This window comes from Filicampus tigris, chromosome 20 (assembly GCF_054856515.1).
Source record: "Filicampus tigris isolate MCC_2025a chromosome 20, RoL_Ftig_1.0, whole genome shotgun sequence".
In the NCBI taxonomy this organism is placed as follows: Eukaryota; Metazoa; Chordata; class Actinopteri; order Syngnathiformes; family Syngnathidae; genus Filicampus; species Filicampus tigris.
In genome coordinates this window covers 12,060,205-12,081,352 of record NC_141236.1, presented here as the reverse complement: position 1 = coordinate 12,081,352, position 21,148 = coordinate 12,060,205, and the positions used below count along the sequence as shown (strand labels likewise).

The 21,148-nt window shown below is 43.6% G+C and overlaps 4 protein-coding genes across 4 annotated transcripts in view; 3 read left to right on the top strand and 1 right to left on the bottom strand.

Moving 5' to 3' along the window:
• The first annotated feature begins 146 nt into the window (after nt 1–146).
• On the top strand, nt 147–5,861 carry lin9 (lin-9 DREAM MuvB core complex component). The gene is made up of 15 exons (XM_086018300.1): nt 147–263; nt 965–997; nt 1,766–1,857; nt 1,946–2,050; nt 2,153–2,283; nt 2,412–2,537; nt 2,656–2,813; nt 3,083–3,216; nt 3,334–3,462; nt 3,577–3,678; nt 3,938–4,018; nt 4,097–4,222; nt 4,385–4,567; nt 4,672–4,769; nt 5,075–5,861. Exons 1-15 carry the CDS (start codon nt 233–235, stop codon nt 5,178–5,180), a joined length of 1,635 nt encoding a protein of 544 aa, XP_085874426.1. The 5' UTR covers nt 147–232; the 3' UTR covers nt 5,181–5,861.
• Nucleotides 5,840–8,806, bottom strand: mixl1 (Mix paired-like homeobox). Its single transcript, XM_086018301.1, has 4 exons — nt 8,507–8,806; nt 7,212–7,432; nt 6,575–6,695; nt 5,840–6,505 (listed from the first exon to the last, which is right to left on the bottom strand). Exons 1-4 carry the CDS (start codon nt 8,592–8,594, stop codon nt 5,988–5,990), a joined length of 948 nt encoding a protein of 315 aa, XP_085874427.1. The 5' UTR covers nt 8,595–8,806; the 3' UTR covers nt 5,840–5,987.
• A 2,944-nt stretch (nt 8,807–11,750) lies between these two features.
• On the top strand, nt 11,751–17,416 carry acbd3 (acyl-Coenzyme A binding domain containing 3). Its single transcript, XM_086018299.1, has 8 exons — nt 11,751–12,110; nt 13,096–13,237; nt 13,485–13,625; nt 14,407–14,565; nt 14,662–14,836; nt 15,212–15,464; nt 15,858–16,145; nt 16,282–17,416. The coding sequence occupies exons 1-8, from the start codon at nt 11,804–11,806 to the stop codon at nt 16,494–16,496; spliced, it is 1,680 nt and encodes a 559-aa protein (XP_085874425.1). The 5' UTR covers nt 11,751–11,803; the 3' UTR covers nt 16,497–17,416.
• Nucleotides 17,417–19,262: 1,846 nt separating this feature from the next.
• nhsl1b (NHS-like 1b) overlaps nt 19,263–21,148 on the top strand; it is a 70,706-nt gene continuing 68,820 nt past the window's right edge. The window contains exon 1 of the mRNA XM_086018292.1: nt 19,263–19,705. Coding sequence (XP_085874418.1) covers nt 19,420–19,705 — 286 coding nt within the window. The 5' untranslated portion in view covers nt 19,263–19,419. The remainder of the gene's footprint in view (nt 19,706–21,148) is intronic.

Genomic DNA, 21,148 nt, shown 5'->3' with positions numbered 1-21,148 from the left:
CATTACAGTGCTTTAGTGTCATGTTTTTTTTTTTTAATTCAGCATTCATGTGGTTTGAATTAGTGCGTCTGAATGCAACGTAATATTATTTCCAGCGCAATGAACCACACTTTGTCATAGCAAAGCCTAAAAATATAGTCGCGAGCGGGCCTCGGCTCCGGGCAGCGTCCCGACTGCCGACCCAGAATGCATTTTGACAAGCTCTTTGAAAAAGCGGCGCGGCTCATGCAAGATGGCGGAGATGGACCAGCTGTTGGACGAGAGTGAGTAAAACAACGCCAATTTCCACCCACTTTACCTCTGTTATTATCCCCCACACATAACAGACACCCGCGTGGCCCCTTCTTTCATTTCAAGTCTTTTTTAGAATGCTTATTATTTTCCCACAAAGTTCGAGACACCACCGGTCTTTCCCCCCCGGAGTCGGTCAGGCTAACGCTGGTTAGCACGAGAGGCTAACGAAAGCTAACAGTTTGTCAAGTTTCTTGTACTTGCACTGAGTAAACAACGTTAGCCTAGCCGCTAGTTAGCAGCCGCTAATAACAAAAGGACCCCCGTAGCCTCTCAGGTAGTGGAATAAAACACTCACGCTTAGCAAGGTTAGCTCGCGGTGCTATTCGTGCTGTATTAAGTTTCCATTTTTTTTTCTCTTTGTGTCATAAATTTCGATACACTAATCTTTCGGACGTTCACGTATCAGCCAGCAATTTGAGTCGGCGTATGCTGTCCACACACCGAAGGAAAGTCTCGGTTGTCCACCCAGCTGTCGCCGTAACGTTACCCGTGCTTGACAGCTCGATTCTCGGCGTAGGCCTCACTGGAGGCGAGCCGGGCTGGGTCGCCGTTTAAAGAGCGGCTATTTGCAGATATTATTGTTTTGTTTCAAGACAATATGGATATGTCATTGCAAAATGCCCTTGCAGTACAGTATGTGTATGTGTAATTCTCCCCATCTCTTGGCTAGGCTCCTCGGCAGAAGCACTTGTCAGTCTAAAAGGTATGTGGCTTATTTTGTTATTACAATAATACGGGAATCATTTTATCCTGACAACAAACTTTGCTTGTTATTTTTCATGGGATGACACAGCATACTTTCTTATCGGATTTTATAAGGTTTTAAGGGGCAAAGTAACTAGTCTTTGGGCTGTAATCGTAAATATTTTTGTTGATTGTTATTATTTTTTATTAACTGATGAATCGAATTAAAAAAAAAAAACATGTTTAAATTCCATCAGGACGTTATTTAAAATTGACAGTACGGAAAATGCACACTGATTATGATTTAGTTACTGGTTTGGTTCATAATATAAAATAAGCAATCAATCGTGTTGGTCATTGTTTTCCAAAGTTTGTAAATGTCTTATTTTGAATCAATATATAATTGGACCAGTGTTAGTAGTATCATTAGAGGAATACTTACTTTTGGCAAGCCGAAATTCTGAGGATTTGGACAGTTTTAAATTAAACCCTGTCTCTAAATGGTTATTGAATTATCAAAATAGCTGTCAATTAATTTGATAATTGATTAGTTGTTGATTTAATCAATGAACTGTTGTACCTCAGCTCCAGCTATCAATCATCGCATATCCAACCAATGAATTCCGTTTTGCGATGAAAACACTCATGTATTAATTAAACGATAGGCCTGATAAACGGACGGAGCAAATGGCTTTTATTCCTGACAAAAATCACAAAAGTATTTATTCCAAACGTATAGTTCTGGCTGATTTGTGACTTGCTCGCCCTTCAAATGACCTCTCCACAGAAGGAAGTTTGTCCAACACTCTGAATGAAAAGAACGCCTTCCCAAGAGCTCACAACACCAGGGGACGCCAGTCCACCCTCACCATGGAAACGGCAAGACATTTGGGTTACTGTTATAAGAGATACGGTGCCAAATATGCCACACAGTCCTCCTCATAAACATCCCCGTTTGCCCTCACAGCCCACCCGGGGCTCAAAGAGGAGTCGCTACGAGGATGATCACGCGCCGCATCGTCCCCCGTCCAGATCACCGCGAAGGAGCCAGAAGGTCAACACCACACCACAGGTTTGGAAATAAACAACAAACGTGCGCTACGTGCTTAAAATTGTTCACATGAACGTGATACGAAATGGTTAGTCATTGCCGTTCTTTTGTGTTTCCATGCAGAAGTTCTCCAGTGTGGTGACGCCCGATAAGAAGTCGTCGCAGAGAATAGGCTTGCGATTACGAAACCTCCTCAAGCTGCCCAAAGCGCACAAGTGGTGCATCTACGAATGGTTCTATTCCAATATCGACAGGTGAACGCGCCACTACCAACGCAAACAATATGATACCATTATTTGTGTTCCAGATAGCAATCCAATTTGAAATACGATTTTGATTTCATACAATTTTTTTTTTTCCCCTTTTTGAATTTGTCTTGCAGGCCTCTTTTTGAGGGCGACAATGAGTTCTGTCTGTGTCTGAAGGAGTCTTTCCCCACCTTGAAAACCAGGAAGTTGACGCGAGTGGAATGGGGGACCATCCGGAGACTGATGGGGAAACCCAGACGGTACATCAGCACCCCCTTTTTGGCGTTCCTCCGAGCCCCAATTAGCAATTCGCTTGCAGCGAATTTCAACCTGCTTTTTGGATCCAAGAATTGAAGGCTCGTAGTTGCTTTTGTCCAGGTGCTCGTCGGCGTTCTTTGCTGAGGAGCGGACAGCGCTGAGGCAGAAGCGACAGAAGATGCGCCTGCTGCAGCACAGGAAACTGTCGGACGTGTCCAACTGCAAAGATCTTCCTGATGAAATCCCGCTTCCTCTCATCATAGGAACCAAAGTCACAGGTGACAGACATTTGACGATTGGGGGGGAAAAAAAAAAACTTAGAGCTGCACAGGCTGGCTCATTTACACTGCAGGTCCAATACTCACAGGCATATATTCTTTATCCTCTGCGAAAAACTGCTACTATTACTGCAGATTACTGCATCACTTAGAGTTCATACAATATTTATTCATTTTTATTTATTTATTTATTTAAAATCTGACGTGTCACTGAAACCAAGCAGTGCAAATCCAACGTTGGTCACTTCTTCCAACGTGCGTGTCAACAGCTCGACTGCGAGGCGTCCACGACGGCTTGTTCACGGGGCAGATCGACGCGGTGGACACCAGCGCGGCCACTTACCGCGTCACCTTTGACCGCAGTGGCCTGGGAACACACAACGTGCCTGACTATGAAGTCCTGGTACGTGCTCGCGCGCCAACTCCGCCCCTCCGCAAAGTATGACCGCACTTTTTTTAAGCAGCTAGTCATCCTCTTTCCCCCCCACCCCCCCCACCCCTTTATCGATCGGCCTCGCAGAGCAACGAGCCCAATGAGACGATGCCCATTTCAGCCTTCGCCCAGAAGCACCGGACGACGCGCTACATGCAGAACCTCATGACTCCACCTCGAGGTCCCTACCCGTCCGCGACCACGCCCGTCCTCATGGTACATCAGAGTGATGAAACGACAACTTGAACTTTAAAAAAAAAAAAAAAAAAAAAAATACATAAATAAATTATTAATTCATTAATTATTCATGGCGGCGTCCCCCTCCCCCAGGACCACGACCCTCTGATCAACCAGTCACCATGGAGGACCAATCTGCCCGGGGCAGACGGAGACACCCTGGGAGGCTTTCCTGTCAAGTTCCTGGTCCAAGTGGTAAACACAGCGTAGACACACTGCTTGTTTTTTTTTTTGTTGTTTTGTTTTTTTTTAAATAATAAAAAAATCTTAAACCATTTTTTTAAGTCACTGTCATCCATTTTCAAAGCACAGTTCCCCATATGGACACCCATCCAGTCACTCAGAATATTCTTTCAGCGATTGCGAAATTGTCGGCATGCGTGTACCCTCCTTTGAAATGACGTTCTGGTCCCGCTTCCTTATCCCCTACGATATTTTCCCGCTGTGTCACCAGACAAGGTTGTCCAAGATCCTGATGATCAAGAAAGAGCACATCAAGCACTTGAAAGAAATGAACACCGAAGCGGAGAAGATGGTACAAACGCCGCAGCACTTTCTTGCGAGGATGATTTTGAAACGGCGAGTCCGGACGAGACTTGCCTTTGTGTTTCAGAAATCGTACGCTTTGCCCATTGACCTGGACTTCCAGAAGCGCTACGCGTCCACCGTGCTTGACCTGGAGCAGCTCAACAAAGACCTCAACAAAGTCCTACACGAAGTGCAGCAGTTTTGTTGCGAGGTAAATTGATCACTGACCATGCTTGCGCGTGCCCTTGAGCCTCCCATCGCATTTTGGGTCGGCACTCAAGAGACTCGGCGAGTCAAGGTACCTAAATCCTTGAATTGGTTTCCGTCCGACGCCCCCCCCCCCCCCCCCCCCCCCCCCCCGCGTGGCATCCAGCTCTCTCCAGACCAGGGTCCGCTTCCCACCGACCACCCGGCGGACCTGCGGCGCCACTGCGAGGACGAGGCCCAGCAGATGGTGCAGCTGAGCGGCGACTCCAAGGACGGCCAGCAGAGCGTGAGCAACGCCAGCCTCACGCACCTCGTCTCCCGCCTAACGGCGCTGCTGCTGCAGATCAAGGTCGGAGTCGGTCTGCCAAAACACTCGTTTGTGCGGGACACTTGTTGCTCGGCAGAATTACTTTTGCAATGTCTTAAATGTACATTTTTTTTATTTTTTTCCAGTGTCTGGCAGACGGCGGGGACCTAAACTCATTTGAGTTCAAATCTCTAACAGAGTCCCTCAACGACATCAAAGCATCCATCGACCCCTCCAACCTCAGGTAGCTTAGATCAGTGGTGCCCAAGTCTGTTTTTTTTTTTTTTTTAACCCGGCGGATCCTTAACTCTTTTGACGTATAAATGCGTCTGCAGAATCATTGTTCGTTTGTTCGTGGATACCACGACAAATTAATAGGTCTAAAGTGTTTTTTTTTTTTGTTTGTTTTTGGTTTTTTTAATAAAATGATTAAAAGGGCTTGGCGCTGGTCTCCAGTCAGTATCAAGGCTTTGGGAATGTTTTCAGTATGAAAAATCACCACAAGATGGCAGGAGTGTGCAGATTTTGTGTTGCTGTTGTGCTTTGCAGTTGCTTCCAGAACAACGTCGAGATCCACGTGGCGCACATCCAGAGCGGCCTGAGTCAGCTGGGCAACCTGCACGCGTTTTCGGCCAACAACACCAACGCGGTGTGAGCGGCCCCTCTCCGCAGGCAGGTGCACGCACAAACACCAGCGCACGTGTACACCGCTAGTAGCTCAGCGGAAGGACGCCTGCCATCTTCCTTTTACCACCCTCCACTTTTATCCTAAGGAAACGTTTGTGCACTGTTGTCGGCTCCTCGTGCCAAAATTCGATTCTTAGAATTGGTATGTAGTTATTTATTTATTTCAGACGCGATGTTTTGCCCGTTTAGGCTTTGTTCCGAGCGCTGGCTAAAGAATGTTTTCTAAAATTGTAGATAATTGTACAATATCTGTGAAATTATTCCTATTGGGTTTTTTTTGTATTTTTTTTTTTCTGTGCACTCAAGAGACTGATATTTTTTTAAAAGGAGAATTCTTCAGCGGGGAGTTTAAAAACGCCTTTTACTCCTGGGGGGAAAAAAAACCCCAACTCATGGTTGCATTTCCACATTTGTCACATTGTTGCTGCGACTGTTCAATATATGAAAACCTGTACATACTTGTTTGTCTTTTTTTTTTATATTAAACCTATTGTTAAGATTGATAAGTCGTTTTTCAGCCAGATGAACATTGGATTCAAGATGAAACAAAGAATTTTATTACAATTTTACAATAAATATAAAATATTTGATGCAAACAACAACAATATAGCAGGGTCTTCAGATTTATTAAACATCAAGCCAGCAAGTTTGTGGCTTTTTGATGATCAACTCATTATTTATTTTTTTTATTTTTTGGGGGGTGTTATGTACAGTGTATATGAAGGTTATGGCAATGCATATCGATGGCAAAGTCATGGAAGATCGTCGCCGCCTCTTACATAAAACCACCAAATCCAACCATGGCCTCACTCTCCCATTCTGAGTCCGAATCGGAAAAGTCCAGCGCGTCCGCACTGTGGACCGGGGAGAACCCGTCGAAGGCCTTCCCCGCCGCCCTCGCGTGCGAGTACCGCGGCGGCCCGCCGGCGTCTTTGGGCGACGACCTGCTGAAGTTGTTCTGCGCGGGGATGGGCGGGATCACCACCTTCATCTCGGGCCCGATGGTCTTGTTGGGCGGGAAGTTGTCGTACTCCACCAGAACCTTGGGCTCGCCGCTCACGCCGTCCTTGGAGGGGTACATCAGGACATTACTGGCCTGGATGTCCGCGCTGGCCTCGCGGCGCCGCAACTGCTCGGCCTTCGCCGGCCTCACGTCTTTCTCGTAGAGGCAAGGCGCCGGCAAATGGCCGCCGATGCCTTTGGTCCTTTGGGGGTCCTCCACCGGGTTTCTGTAGGCGTCTTGTGGTCCAAAAGCAGTCCTGTGAGCCTCTGTACTGTGGCTGTTGTCGTAAACTGAAAAGAATAAAAAAACAAAACATGACCACAAGTAATAATCACGACGCTCGTTCTGCCAGCCCTTACTTTTGCCTTGCTTCATCCTGTTGGGGAGCTGGCTAAAGGATGGCAGTGGATTTGCGGCTTTCATGGCCACCGAGGAGCCCACTTGGCGACGGGATTTTGCTCTCCTGTTCTGGAACCACACCTGAAAGTCAAGAGGGAAAACTCTAACATAAGAACTTATCTGTTGTCTTCCGCGTGACCACTTACGACCTATATCCAAGCTTAAAATCTGTACATTAGCAAAGCTGGGCATTTTACAAAAAAATTGAGTGTCCGTCATTCGTCATCCGTCTGCAGCGTGGGTACCCATCCGTCATTCGCCTTTTTTTCCGGGGGCGGAAATATAGTACCTGTCTATAGGCCGGTCCGCCTCTAACTTTAAACAGCCGTCTGTCGGCGAGTCCAATAAACTTTCCAGATAATGTGACATTTAAAACATTTTTGTTAAGCCGAAGCAAAAGTACTGCATTAATTGTCACTCATAAATCTATAAAAGATCATGAATACATGCGGTAGTGAAAGTGGCGTCTATTACACTGGGTCACTATTTGAAGAAGTGCATTAGCTTATTTTTCCTTTTTCAGGCGTTTTAGGGTTTAAAAAAAATCGGCAACTTGTGGGTAGCACATTCAGTCATGTGTCTCATATTTGAACATACCTGTATTCTGGACTCGGGCAGACCGGTGAGCGCCTCCAGCCGCTCCCTCAGGTAGATATCCGGATACTTGGTGTCCGAGTAAACCTTCTCCAGTACCTCGATCTGCTGCTGAGTGAAGTTGGTCCTCTTCCTGCGGTGGGTCAGTATGGCCACGCATTTGTCCACTCGCGGCACCGAGGCGGCCGCAGCCAAGTAGTTTGTTACGTCAGCACCCCGAAAATCTGAAAGAGAGATTTAAGGTTGATGTGAGTGTGTTGTCGTAACTCAAGGAGAATATTGTACACTAGTAAAATTAGGATTTTCAAGAATAGTCATCAGAAATCTTTTTTTTTTTTTTTTTTACTGTGGATACAAATGAAATACAATGTAATGAATTAAGCTGTTTTTATTTATTTTTTTGCTTCAATTCAATGGACATTATGCTGCTCCTTGTGGACTGTGGCTAAACAGAATTCTTCGCCAAAGCTGAAGCTAGCCTATAGGCCTATGTGGTTGCTTAAAATACATAACACGTAATTCTCTGAGTTTAGTTTGAAAGTTAACTTCACCAGGAGTAGCAATAACCAGCATAAAGCCTGTTTTTTGATGAATTGTTTACTGTCTGCCAAACTGCTGATCCTTGTGAAGTAAATTGTGTTGAGTTGGTGGAATCTAACAAGCGTAATGTAAAAAAAAAAAGCTTAAAAATTGGTTAATCTCAGCAAACAAAACAATCGCCTCAATATTTTGGATTTCATGGGCGTTAAGTATTTTCAGAGATTGTTGATGTTTTCAGGGATTGATGTCGGCATAGCTCGAGATGCGCACATGAATTTTGGTGCCGGTTGGTCCAACTTTTCTGACACTAAGATACGTTAGGCTTTTTATCTTTCGTGAAAGATAGAAAAGGGATTAAATCCCATAAAATCTCAAACATTGTGGTGATTGTTTTGAAGTTTTCAGAGGTTGAAGTGGACATGAGTACAGATGTCAATTTTGGTGATGGTTCATAATTTTCTGACATTAGGTGATGTTAAGCTTTTTTCCTGTTGAGTTCACTGCTACCAATCCAATGCTCGCATCTTAGCTACTGACAAGTCCAAATAAAAAAAAGTTGTCCAAATGATTGCACGTATCTTGAAAAACGCAATTCAGGTCACTCGTAGCTCAAGGCACGACTGTAGTCATCATTATATGCCAATACAAATAGTACTTTTTGAGAGTACTAAAATAATTTTTAGAAGGAAAACGTAAAGGCACAGTATTACCCCCACAAACTCATATTGCGCTACTGAACGAACTAAGCGGCGCCTTACCCGGGTTGCTCATCTGGAGGCTTCCTTCGTGGTACATCTGCAAGTGGTTGAGGTCCCCGACGGGCAAATTTCCGTGGATGGCCGACATCGTTTCCTCGCCGTAGTCACGTCCCACCCCCCAAAAAAACTAGTGAGCTCGGAAGAGGCGCGCTCGGAGTTAAATCTCCCGGCGGATCAAAGGTGTGACGTGCCAAGTGTGAACGAGGCGGACCATCGACGTTCGGCGGCCCCCGCTAAGCGCCAACTCTAGACGTCTGCGGCCCTCCGGAGGTGTGAAGCTCCCGAGGGCCGCCGCGAGTCTTCTCTTAAAATAAAAAAAAAAGGAGAGAGAGAGAGTGCTTTTAATGGCATGAGCGCGTTCAATACACATAGGCAGAGAAAACATTTATCCGCTTTGGCATGGGCCGAGCCATTAATGTACCTGTCACCTTCAAAGACCGTCGGAAACTACCACTTTCCTCTCTGCCGACAGAAGTTTCAAACTTGGGCTTCACACCGTTTGCATTCGTGAGAAAGAGGAGAAAACCTACGGGGAAAACAGTCGTACAAATGTTAGAACTAGGTCCAAATATTACAATAAAAACAGATTGGTGTCATGCCTTTAAAAATGAAATTTTATAATCGTGATTAGACACTGATGTAAATAATTCATTTAGCAGATCTAAGTCATCATGAATCATCACCAATGAAAGAAAAGTTATATCCTGCATAAAGTCAGTTTTGAAAAATAGTATACACCAATACAAATATTAATTCTAGGAATGATACACCAATTTAAAACAATGTATGTTATTTAACAAGAATATAGACACGATACATCAATGAAACTGTAATTTTACAAGACTAAAGTGATTAGACCGGTTAGAATTGTTCAAGTCATCACACACCCATTTTGGAATTGTATTGTAATCAAATGTCATTGTACCTCAGTAAAATACTGAAACTATAGGTCAGTATTCACAATACAATCGTGATTTTTGTAATACAATAATAATATCTTCATTATAACAAAACTGACATTTCACAATACACTACAGTACATCGATGAAAAAGTAATTTTACAAGAATGTTATACAGCAATAAAATGGTAATGTTACAAGAATGTCACCATGCAGCAATAATTATACAGTACTCTAATACAAGAAAAGAAAGAGAAAAGAAAAACACAATTTGCTGTTCTATGAGGGAAAAAAGTGGGGGGAAACTATGAAAGTAGATGCTTACACACTTGTTTCTCAGCTGTCCAACAATCACTATGTGTTTAAATGACGCTGCGCCTATTATTAATCTAGTTAACATCAACTTAAATGATGGGGATTTTCAGTGGCTCGCTTGCTTTGAACCTGGCTGCACATAGGAAGTGATTCACCTTCAGTGACAACAAAGTGTGTCACAATACACAAAGACAAGTTCAAAAGTGTTCCAAGGTGCTTGACACCTGAATGGCCTCATTAAATCCTCGCAAGGGTCAAGTCCAGAGGTGAGGCGACACCAACTTCTTCCTGTCTACTTGACCCCACCCCCCTCAAAAAAAACAACCTTGAAATAGAACCAACTTGTAAACTTAAGGCAATAAAAAAAAATCAAGCAAATATCACATTTACCATTTAGGAATTTGAATTAATATTCTCTTCAACTATGTACAAGTTTACGTCGTCAAGCAATGAAACTCAGCAGAATGAAGAGTCAGTCGTAAGAATAGTCAGCATGTGTGTTTGTGGCAAAAAATGTCAATAAACAGTCTATTTATGTATTGCAAAAAATGACATGAATACCAATATATGCAGAAGTGAATGTGAACAGCAGCAGTCATAGTCAGCAGTGTTGTATTATACCAAATAGAGTATGCTATTAGACATCGATGAATACCGTAGTCTTTCAAACAAGTATTTATCTTAAAAACTAAACATGTATGAATAAATACTTTTGAAATATGCATTTGAGCGTAAACTAAACGGTACTGCGTGAGGTGTGATGGCTTGACAGCAATAAATATATACATGTTGCACTGCAACACTACAAGTCTTAATACTGAAATGCCATCGACCGTCTAATGATCAAATATACAAAGACCGCTGGACTGTTAACATTTCACTGCAGAATGGGGGATCATTTACCTGTCTGTCTGTTAAATGTATAATGGTCAGTTGAAGAAAAAAAAGTAGTGCGTCCTTAAAGGTGTCAAACAGACGGCCAGTACATATCCCCAAAGTGTTTTCCCCCGTTTGATGTTTGACAGCACAACCTCCACAACCGCCTTTTAATCTGATTAAAACTCACTTAAAGCAAAATCAATCACTGTGTGTGTGTGTGTGTTTTTAATGTCTATAACTGACTGATTGTCTCAAAATCTCTAAGAACCTGGTTGTATTTGGCATACAGTATGCAAGACTCAATCAGGGACATCAGACAAAGCAAGGTGGAGGCTAGGACAATGGATGCTGAGAGAAATCAGTGAGATGCCTTCAAGATTGACCGACCTCCCTACACGAATGGACAAGAAGCAGAGTGACATTCAATCATTTTTTTTCTTTTTTGTGTGTGTGGTTTTGAAAAACAAACCAAAAATGATTTTTATTGTCACATGGCAGTGAAAAGACAAAGAATAAATAATATATATTTTTTAAAGAATGAGCATAATAGTGTATAGAACATAAATATAATCAAAGAAATAGGATTCTTGATAAAACTTTAAATGATAACTACATTGCAAGATAAATATGTAGAAAATAAAGTGGCATCTATATATTTGGATTCAAATAAGCAGAAGAGTGCATTTAAAAGGGGCAGCAGCTCAATACACTTTTCATTCCAGTGGACCAAGGCACTTAGAAATGTTCAAATACCATAATCATATGATAAAGCATGTACTGCAAATATTGTAAAGTATTTGATTACACTGTGTGAAGCATTGAGAGGGCAATAGGTCATGTGCAAATCATAAAAATTGAACACATTAGGCATTTGGTGTTCAGTTCGATAAGTTACATAAAGCCTTCAATACCTAAAAATATAACCACAATACCTCAGAGTATAGTTATAAAATAAAATATCACTCACGTTTAGCTTTAATTGCAATGTTAAGTTGCTATTTAACAGACGTTCGAAGGCCAATTTTAAATACTTGATTTTTTTGGGTCAATTACTTATTTCGCAATGAAAATAGTTGTTTAATTAGTCAAAACTCAATTTGTAGCCTTCAAAAACAAATAGATTTCTAAAACGTCTCAACATATCCCGGAAGTTCCGTCAGGCCAAACGGAAGTAGGTACGTGGCCGCTTCAGCTGACAGTCTGCATGATGGCGACCGCGGTTCGCAGCGGCTACCTCGACAGCGCTCCTTCCAGTCGCCTCGAGGTCTCCATCGACGGCCTCACGCTCAGCCCGGACTCGGAGGTCGAGCAGGGTCAGCTGGAGGAGCCGTCGCCGCAACCGGATGCCGCCGCGGAGCCCGACTGCCAAACACCGGCCACCCTTGAGGGCGACGGCAACGGCAACGGCGACGGCGACGGCGACGATGGGGAGTCTGACAAATCCTCCATAGAGACCAAATGGGGCTTTCCTCTGCAAGAGCTCTACGGAATGGCCCTTAAGTTCTTCAAAGGTCTGCCAAGTGTTCATTTACAATGCCAAGACATGTTTCAAAGTCACAATTTTTAGACTTCTTCTAGCGTGAGCTAGCCGCGGCTAGGCTAACTGTCACCTCGCAAGCGACCAAAGAGTGACGTTAGCACGTCACTAGCGGCGAGCCACCAAAAGGTAGAACAAGCACAGCTCTTCCGCGTTTCGTACAATTTTTTTTTCACGTGTGACACTCCCAGTGTGTTATTGCCACTCGCGTCGCGTCTCTTATGGCGTAGTGTAACACGCCCAAATAATACCGGTACAACTATTTCAAGACAAAGCTAACAGTGTCGCGCTAGCTAATTACTGTGTTCTCCTTCAATTATAGTATTAGGAAGTGCAAGTGAATGAGCTCCAGAATGGTTTCTCTTCCTTCAATTTATCAAATAATGAAATGTTTTCCTTGGCTGGTGATTCAGCTACTATTTAGGATTTGAAAAGCAAAGCAAAATTATAGTTATTTGGGGCAAGGCATTTATTTTATGAAGTGGATGACCAATAGTCTCAGTTATAGTGTTGTTTTGGTGTGAAACATTAGAGAATATTCGTTATTCGGGGCGAGGTATTTAGTTTTAGAATTTGACGTCACACCAGACCAGGACCAATTGAGACATACTGTGGGCCATTATTTTGAGGGGTTTAATGTAGTTTAAGGTTGCATTTCAAGATTTGAGTTTACTTATGGTTCTAAACGCCTCCCTCCTATAAAGCATTGTAGAAATGTGTTATCTTAAGTAGGTCATACATTTAGGGCTCATTAAAAGCATGTAAAGTCATGTACACATACAGCGGCGATGTGAAAAATGTCAATAGTAGTGTGTCGGTGTTTACTTTGCAAACAATGTTGCGAGCATCGCGTCGGCCTGCGCCGCCAGTCTTTCTGCTCGTAATTGTCAGCGTCAGTGTTTTTTTCTCCTTTTTTTCCCCCCATCCTTATGCAACCGTGTCCCATTGTTCTGGCGCAGATAAGGACGGCAAAGCCTTCCACCCGACCTACGAGGAGAAGCTGCGGCTGGTGGCGCTTCACAAACAAGTGCTGCTGGGCCCTTACAACCCGGACGCGTCCCCCGAGGTGGGCTTCTTTGACGTGCTGGGCAACGACCGCAGGTAACGACCGTACGCGCATGCACGTGACATTTTTCAGCCCTGCCGGACAGGCCGCATCCTTAGCTGGTTTGCTTGCCTCTGCTCTCACCAAAGTGTTTTTTGTTGTACTTTGAGTTAAAAACAAAGTGTGTTGTGGTCGGATTTGTGTTTTGCTCAGTTGTGATGTTTCCGAGGTTCATGATTGTTTTACGACCCATCTCCTCATATAAAACCATTATTTTATCTATTTTTTGCTGTCCGCGTGCAGAAAGGAGTGGGCCTCCTTGGGTAACATGGAGAAGGAGGAGGCCATGGTGGAGTTTGTGCGGCTGCTCAACAAGTGCTGTAACCTCTTTGCGCCGTACGCCACCTCACACAAGATAGAGAGGGAGGAGCAAGACAGAAAAAGGTACGCTTTTTGCCCGTTACACGCGTAGCCATGTTTGACAACCCGCCAGGGACCCCAAACATGACGAGGAAAAAGACTGCCACTAGTTACTTATAGTCTGTGAAGTAAAGCCTGACCAATACGGATTTTTTGAGACAGATTCTGATCTGGCTCAATAACATTGAGATAATCAGCAAAAAAAAATGTCATGAATAAAAAAAACTCATTTTTTGGTCCTTTAATGCTTACAACAAAGAAAAGGTATATAAATAAGTTTTAACGTTACTTTGTTCTTGTATTTGTTTAAATTTGAGACTGATCTGTACATTTTTTTTTAAAAAAAGCAAACAATTGGAAGAAATGACCAGTAAAACGGCTGATTTTTAAAACATTGTTTTTTAATTAATTTATTTTTTTTTTTAAAAGGCTAATATCTGTCAATTAATGAGTCTGGCCCTATTGTGGGGTATTCAAGATGAGCCCCACTGCACACCCCACTCGTAGCTATGTCTGTTGTAGTTCCAACATTGACCTGTGAGAGGTGGAGTGGTGCCACACGGCATCTTGACTGCCAGAAAATACATAGAAGAAGAAATATTAGAACCGAGGCCAACTTAATTGTTCGGTACGCTCACAAAGTCTTCTCGCCAAATGATTTGTAAGGATTTGTTAACTCGTGGAAAGCGCTGTGACATCATCTTGAAAATGCCAATGGGTAACCTTCCCATTTTGATTCAAACTGTTTGGAATGTCTTTTTCCCCGTTTGCCCACGGTTAATGCTCGTGTTCATTTTCCTTCCAGGAGGGAGGAGGAGGAGCGTCAGCGGCGGGAGGAGGAGGAGCGGGAGCGGCAGAGGCAGGAGGAGGAGAGACGGAGGCTGGAGGAGGAGGAGAGGCAGCGGCGGGAGGAAGAGGAACGGAGGCAGGCGGAGGAAGAGAGGCTGCGGGTGGAGCAGCAGAAGTAGGCGCGGCCCCGCCAACGATGGCGACAAGCATCCGTCCCTCGCGCGCTTCCACTCGGGTTTCCTGAACCCAGCCGTGCCTTTGCGCTTCGCAGGCAGCAGATAATGGCCGCCCTCAACGCCCAGACGGCGGTGCAGTTCCAGCAGTACGCCGCCCAGCAGTACCCCAACAGCCCCGAGCAGCAGATGGGCCTCATCCGTCAGCTGCAGGAGCAGCACTACCAGCAGTACATGCAGCAGCTCTACCAGGTCCAGCTGGCCCAGCAGCAGGTCGGGCACATTCGCTGACACCGCACATTTGACAGTCTTCGGCTAAACCCAACATGCGTGCTTTTTCCAATTTGGGAAGAAGCTGCACTGCAATGTTGCCTGAACTCTCCTGCCAATAGCCTAGACATGCCACAAGGCGGCAGCAAAGCAACACTTTTGTCTAATTAAAACTCCTTGACTCACTTCAATAAAGCCCTTTGAGATACCACCAGATGGCAGCAAAGCACTACGTTTGTCTAAATGTTGACTCACTTGAACATAGTTTTTGGCACAATTTTTGGGCAACAAGTTGCCGACAAAGAACTACATTTGTCTATATGGAGCTCCTCAACCAACTTCAACATACTAGGTAATCCCCCTTTTCTCTAATCGCAGGCGGCCTTGCAGAAGCAGCAGCAGCAACAGCACGCCGACTCCATGGCGCACAGCCACCAGGAAGCCGGCGGTTGTTGCAGCGGCGAGCCCCTGGCCGCCTCACCTGCGGGGCCCATGTGCGCGGCGGCGCTTTTGCCGCCTTTGACCCAGGACACGCCCACCGTCAATGGCAGCGACGCCTACCTGGAAAACACAGAGCGGGCGCTGGAACCCGAGCTGGCGGAGGAAGTGTCGGAGAACGGACCGGTATTTGGTGAGTTGGAACACGTTGCGGCTACCCTGAAAGGGACCAACTGAAAGGAAGAGTTTTTGCCTTCATTGTTGTAATTTCAGAATTTTGGGGTAAATTTTTTTTTCTTTTTTTTTTTCCTTTCAAATTTTGCAATATTTTGCACTTTTGGTCCTTTTTCAAATAAAATAGTTTCGATAGTTTAAACTATTTTTTTCAATCAAAAGGTTTCCTCAGTGGTGTTTTGTGTAATATTTGATTTTAATTCCCGCATATTCACATTTTCTTCTTTTCTGTAGCTACCATCGTGGCTGAGTGACCCCTGGATTTTGTTATTTACATTATTTCATTATTTTTCTAAAGTAAAACATTTTTTTTTATTTTATTCTAAAAGTAATTTATTTTTTCAACAAACAGCCGACTCTCCGCCCGTCATCGCGGCTCCCTCCATGTGGACGCGGCCCCAAATCAAAGACTTCAAAGAGAAGATCCGTCAGGACGCCGACAGCGTGATCACGGTGGGGCGCGGCGAGGTGGTGACGGTGCGCGTGCCCACGCACGAAGAGGGCTCCTACCTCTTCTGGGAGTTCGCCACGGACTATTACGACATCGGCTTCGGGGTCTTCTTCGAGTGGACGGACGCGGCGTCGGCCTCGGTCAGCGTGCACGTGTCTGAGTCGAGCGACGAGGACGAGGACGAAGAAGGTGAGGAGGTCGGGCCCGGTAAAAGTCATTCGAATGAACTGCCAACGGGAACGTCGAGTGAACCTGCAGGAGCGTGCGCCCGCCCGCCAGTATGTGTTGAAAACACGACTTGTTATTCTTGTTCCCGTGCCCGCAGGCGAGCCGGCCAGCGCGGAGGAGAAGGCCAAGAAGGAGGCGAGCAAGCCCCAGGTGGACGAGATAGTGCCGGTCTACCGGCGGGACTGTCACGAGGAGGTTTACGCCGGCAGCCACCAGTACCCCGGCCGCGGGGTCTACCTGCTCAAGTTCGATAACTCCTACTCACTGTGGCGCTCCAAGAGTGTTTACTACAGAGTCTACTACACCAGATAAGCCTGAAGACAAACCCAGGGGTGGGTGGAGGGCGTTTGGGGGGGGGGGGGGGGTTCGAGGAGTGTGTGTGGTGTCCATATATACAGTATATATATATAAATATATGTGTCTGTGTGTTTGTGTTGTGGGAGGAAGACGGTCTAGTCTGGTACCACCACCATAGGGAGACAAATGAACACACCTGGATCCCTGTTGTGTTTTCTTCTCGGTGAAGGGACCATGAATGGAATTATTTGTCCTCACATGAAAGACAAATTTCTATTGCTATCAGCCGCATCTTCCCAAAAAGTTGGGATCCCCTTGCTGTTTAACTTTTCCATTGTTTTTTTTTTTTTTTTTTTTGGTCTGCTCGTTAACAATTTATGAAGGAATAATCATCCAGTAGCACGCTGTAGGCTCCACTCCAAATGGGCTCCAGAATATCACTGAGTATGTAACACGGGATTTGAATGAATATTCCAACTACAAGTGAATGCAGCACGTTCATTATTTTAGCGACGGCTTTAATTTTTTTCAATTCTAACACGTTTTTCCCCCCCCAAAGCGTCATTTTTTTTGTGTATGATTATGTTCTTCCGAGTTTGTCGTTTTTCACAAGTTGACTCGCTCAAGCCTTTGTAATGTAAATAATTCTGTAAGTTTATGTAAGGGAGAGATTTTAGACAAGGTCTGAGGGTTCTGAAAATTCAATGCACTGTTGGAAGTACGGTGAGTAAGATACACGTTATACATTTTACCCCACCTGAATGAACATTTAAAATGGAACAAAAAAATCAAGGTCTATAACTACAAGACTGTTGACATGCTGAAATGGGAGGCAGATTTTTGTTTTTGTATTGTTTGAGTCTCTATGAGTTGGAAGAATCTTTTTGGGCCTATATTTAATCTTGATTAAAGTTATGTTCATCTCTTGGACTGGACCAATTTGTTTATTTAATACCTATCTTAAAACATTTTGAATGAGGAAATCGCTGACTTGCATGTGTTTCAACTGAAAATTTGAATGGAGCTTTTTGGAATGGATAATGGGAATACTTGGTGTTTTTTGTCTATATTGCCACTATTCAACCTCATTTCTACCCTTTTAGATTGCTGCGTGCACACTAGACACACAAAAAAACATTTTTTTGTAGCTTTGGCTGTTTAAAAAAAACGAGCCATTTGTTTAGTGTTATTGTAGGAATGCCAGGTGGCGCACTGGATAAGCATGAGCAAGCTGGGAGGAGAGATAAATCACAACTCAAGTGTTTAGAGAATGTGGAGAAGGTTTTTTTTTTTAGAAATAAGGTATGAGCAAACGACAACTTTTATATTTGTGTTGTGAAGTCGAGCGGGAAGGCGAGCCAGCTGTTGCTGATGATGTACAGTTTGATTGACTGCTACTTACAAGTACGTCGAAAGCTTCATTTATTACTACTACTAGTTAAATGTTGAATTTAAAACATTTAGTAACAGTATACAATACCAGTCTTCAAACGTTTAACTGGTGGTGCACTTGTATGTAACGTCTCATCTTTCATCTATGTGTCGTAGTGTTTTAGCTTAGCCTGCTGCTAACTGGACGAACTCGACGACAACGTGACACAGGCAGGTATGTAATGAATTATCCAAATGAAGAGTATTTAACTTTTTTTATATAAAAAAATATTCCTGGTGTAGATTTTAATTCACATGGTTGCTTTAACTTGAATTTAAAGAGTTAAATATGAGATGTCGCATCTTGCTAGGCTTCAAGTTTTGGTTGTATTCCCTCCATTTTTTTCTTGACTTGAATGTCTTTAAAAACTGCGTTTTTACAGTTAAATGTACGTTTTGTTTCAGTCAGTTATTGACTACTTTTTATCTATAAAGGACAGTTTATAACTTTAATATATTCCTGTGTTTGATACTCATTACGCAGAATGAAACATCAGCTAAGTCGTTTTTCGATAGTCTCGTGACGTTCCGTTACAAAACATTTTATATTGAATGCATATTTCAGATTACCATCCTTATCAGTCCTTCCTATTGTTGTTTGAGTGCCATTACAATGTTTAATATTTTTAATCCTATGTTTTATGTTTGATTATAATGAGCTTTTTGTTTTAATTGCTGGTTGCGTGAAAACGTTTTAAAAACCTCTATTTGAATGACTGCCTCATTTAAACATATCTTTTTTTGTGTGTAAACTCACTAAATTTGTCGAGAAGATTACCATTAGGGTTTAACACGGGGAATTTGACTAAAATCAATAACTCGCGAAAACGCTGTAAAATGCCTCGTCATCGCGGGCTCTGAGGTTCAATTTGAAGTCTGATTGGGTAACAAAGTTCTCACGCTGCTGATATACTTTAAGATGTTATGTCAGTCAGAACTACTAATTCTGAAGGAGTTGACGTGGCAATACATCTGCTTGGACCCCCCAAAAATATCTCACATCCACATCTACTGGAAACACTGCAGCTAAGAGAACGCTGCAAATGGCAAAGATCGGACGATTGGGGATAAATGAACACAATGTAATGGAATAAATATCAAAATTTAGGTTGTAACTGTAGGTCAAGTGTTTCTAAAAGAGTGTTTAGGCCAGCATAGAATCCAGGTCTGGTTTTCCCAACATCTTTTATTGCTTTTGGCTGGCAGGTAAACTTGACTTTTGTCAGACTCCGGTTCCAGCGTCCTACAGGTGGTTGGTAGTAGTCTCCGGGTTTTTCTTCCCCCCTTCTCTTACTTTTCCCTGTGTGTGCGTGTGTTTTTCTCCCTTCTGCCAGCAGCCTGTACTCCACACGGCGTCTGTATTTGAATTTCAATAGGCGAGTCCAGCTGCACGAACATGGCGGGATTGGAGGATTACGTTCAAATAGCGAGCGCCATTTCGCGAATTGCGCGTTTCTAGTCTTTGTGTGTGTACTTTAAAAAAAGTGACCCAGGGAGAGTTTTTACGATGCCTTTCCACCAGAGGACCGTCGAGCCGCAGCGCGTGAGCAGGTTGCCCGCCCGGGGCAAGGCGAGGAGAGCGGCGCCGTTCTCGTCGCTGGACGAGGTGGGCTGCCACACGCTCACCAACATCATCCACCAACTCGCCGATCTCTCGCGCTTGGCCGCCGACGTCTTCCTGGGCATCGAGCTGGAGGCGTCCTCCGTTTCCCGGAGGTCGTGCAGGGTGCAGGGACGCCTGCGAACGCTGCACGTAAAAGTCAGCGCCCTGGAGGCCAAGAAAGTCCAAATCCGTAAGTTTTCCTGGCAAGTCACCTTGCTTGCAGTCTGAGCCCGATAAACATGTCATTTGCATTGTGCGCTGCAGGCTGTGTCGATGCCCCGCTGTCCAAAGTAAAAATTTCAACTGCCCAACTTACTGCAACAGGGATTCAAAAACATTTTACTCCAATTACTCCAAATGACCAATATTAAAATACAAGAAGGTAGTAAAAGCCTAAATGAGACGGGTTTTATTTGTAAAATGCGTATTTCTTATTGCAAGCCACTGGAAACATGCACTTTGACCATTGCTGCATTTCCAACCCTATAAATATGTAATGCGCGCTACAAAACAAAACAAATAAATCTGGAAATGGATTTCTACTTTTCAACTCCCAATCATGCAACAACATAAGTCCAAATCTTACAGACTGTTTTATACTTTAAGAGTGTTAAACTTGGAAATTTCATTTGTCAAACTTACAAGAACATGGACTGCCGTAACACTGGAATAAATCCAAATCCGTAACTTGTTGCTCTCTATACTGAACAAACTACAGTCACCGGACTTACATTTTGAGTCCAACAAACGTGTGAAGTGCACTACATAGGTTGTAGCTCTGCATAACTACTATCACATACATGCATTATGAGTCATACGAACATGTAATATGGACATACTACACCCCACTCGATACCGTTTTATCCTTATAAGAACAATAATCGAATATGGAAGTCTCCTTTTTTCATCTTAAAATGGACAGTTCAACTTCAAAACTTACTAGAACATAAGTACTGCCGTAACATTGTCCTACACTGTACAAAGAATAACAAACAGACAATGAAATAAATTTGACCTCCCGGAAACGTGACCTGTGACCCACTACCAGTTCCCAGACCCACATGTTGGGAACCCGTGCTTTAAAGAATCATGTTTCTTTCCTGTCAAAACTCACTTTGTGCAGAGTGAGGAGAAAATGTGGCCATTACGGAAGTTTCTATGAAACACATTCCACTTTGTATGCCTGCTATGGTTTCCCCTCTGCAAAACATTTGCATTGTACAAAGATCACAATACTCAGTTTTGAATGACACGGTCAGGAAGTATTAATGTCACAATGTGTTTATTATTGAGGGAGTGTAGAACTGCTAGACTTCAGAGTTCGCAGTGTGTTTTTTCCCATAGGTAATAATAGTCTGTCGGTGTCTTAAAGCCTTTATTAACTGTACGGACCTGTTTTTAAAGTAATATTTAAACAATCTTTCCTGTAGCTGTCATACAAAACAAGTCAGCAGAAATTTACTTTGATAAACAATCTCGATGGAAACAGTGCTGTACATAAATAAAGCATAACATAAAAGTCAATAATAAAAAAAAAAATGGATAAAATAGGTGGGAATATTTCCATAATGACTGTATTGCATCTTCAGCATAGGTTAGTAATAGACTACGGAACATCATGCAATGACAATTC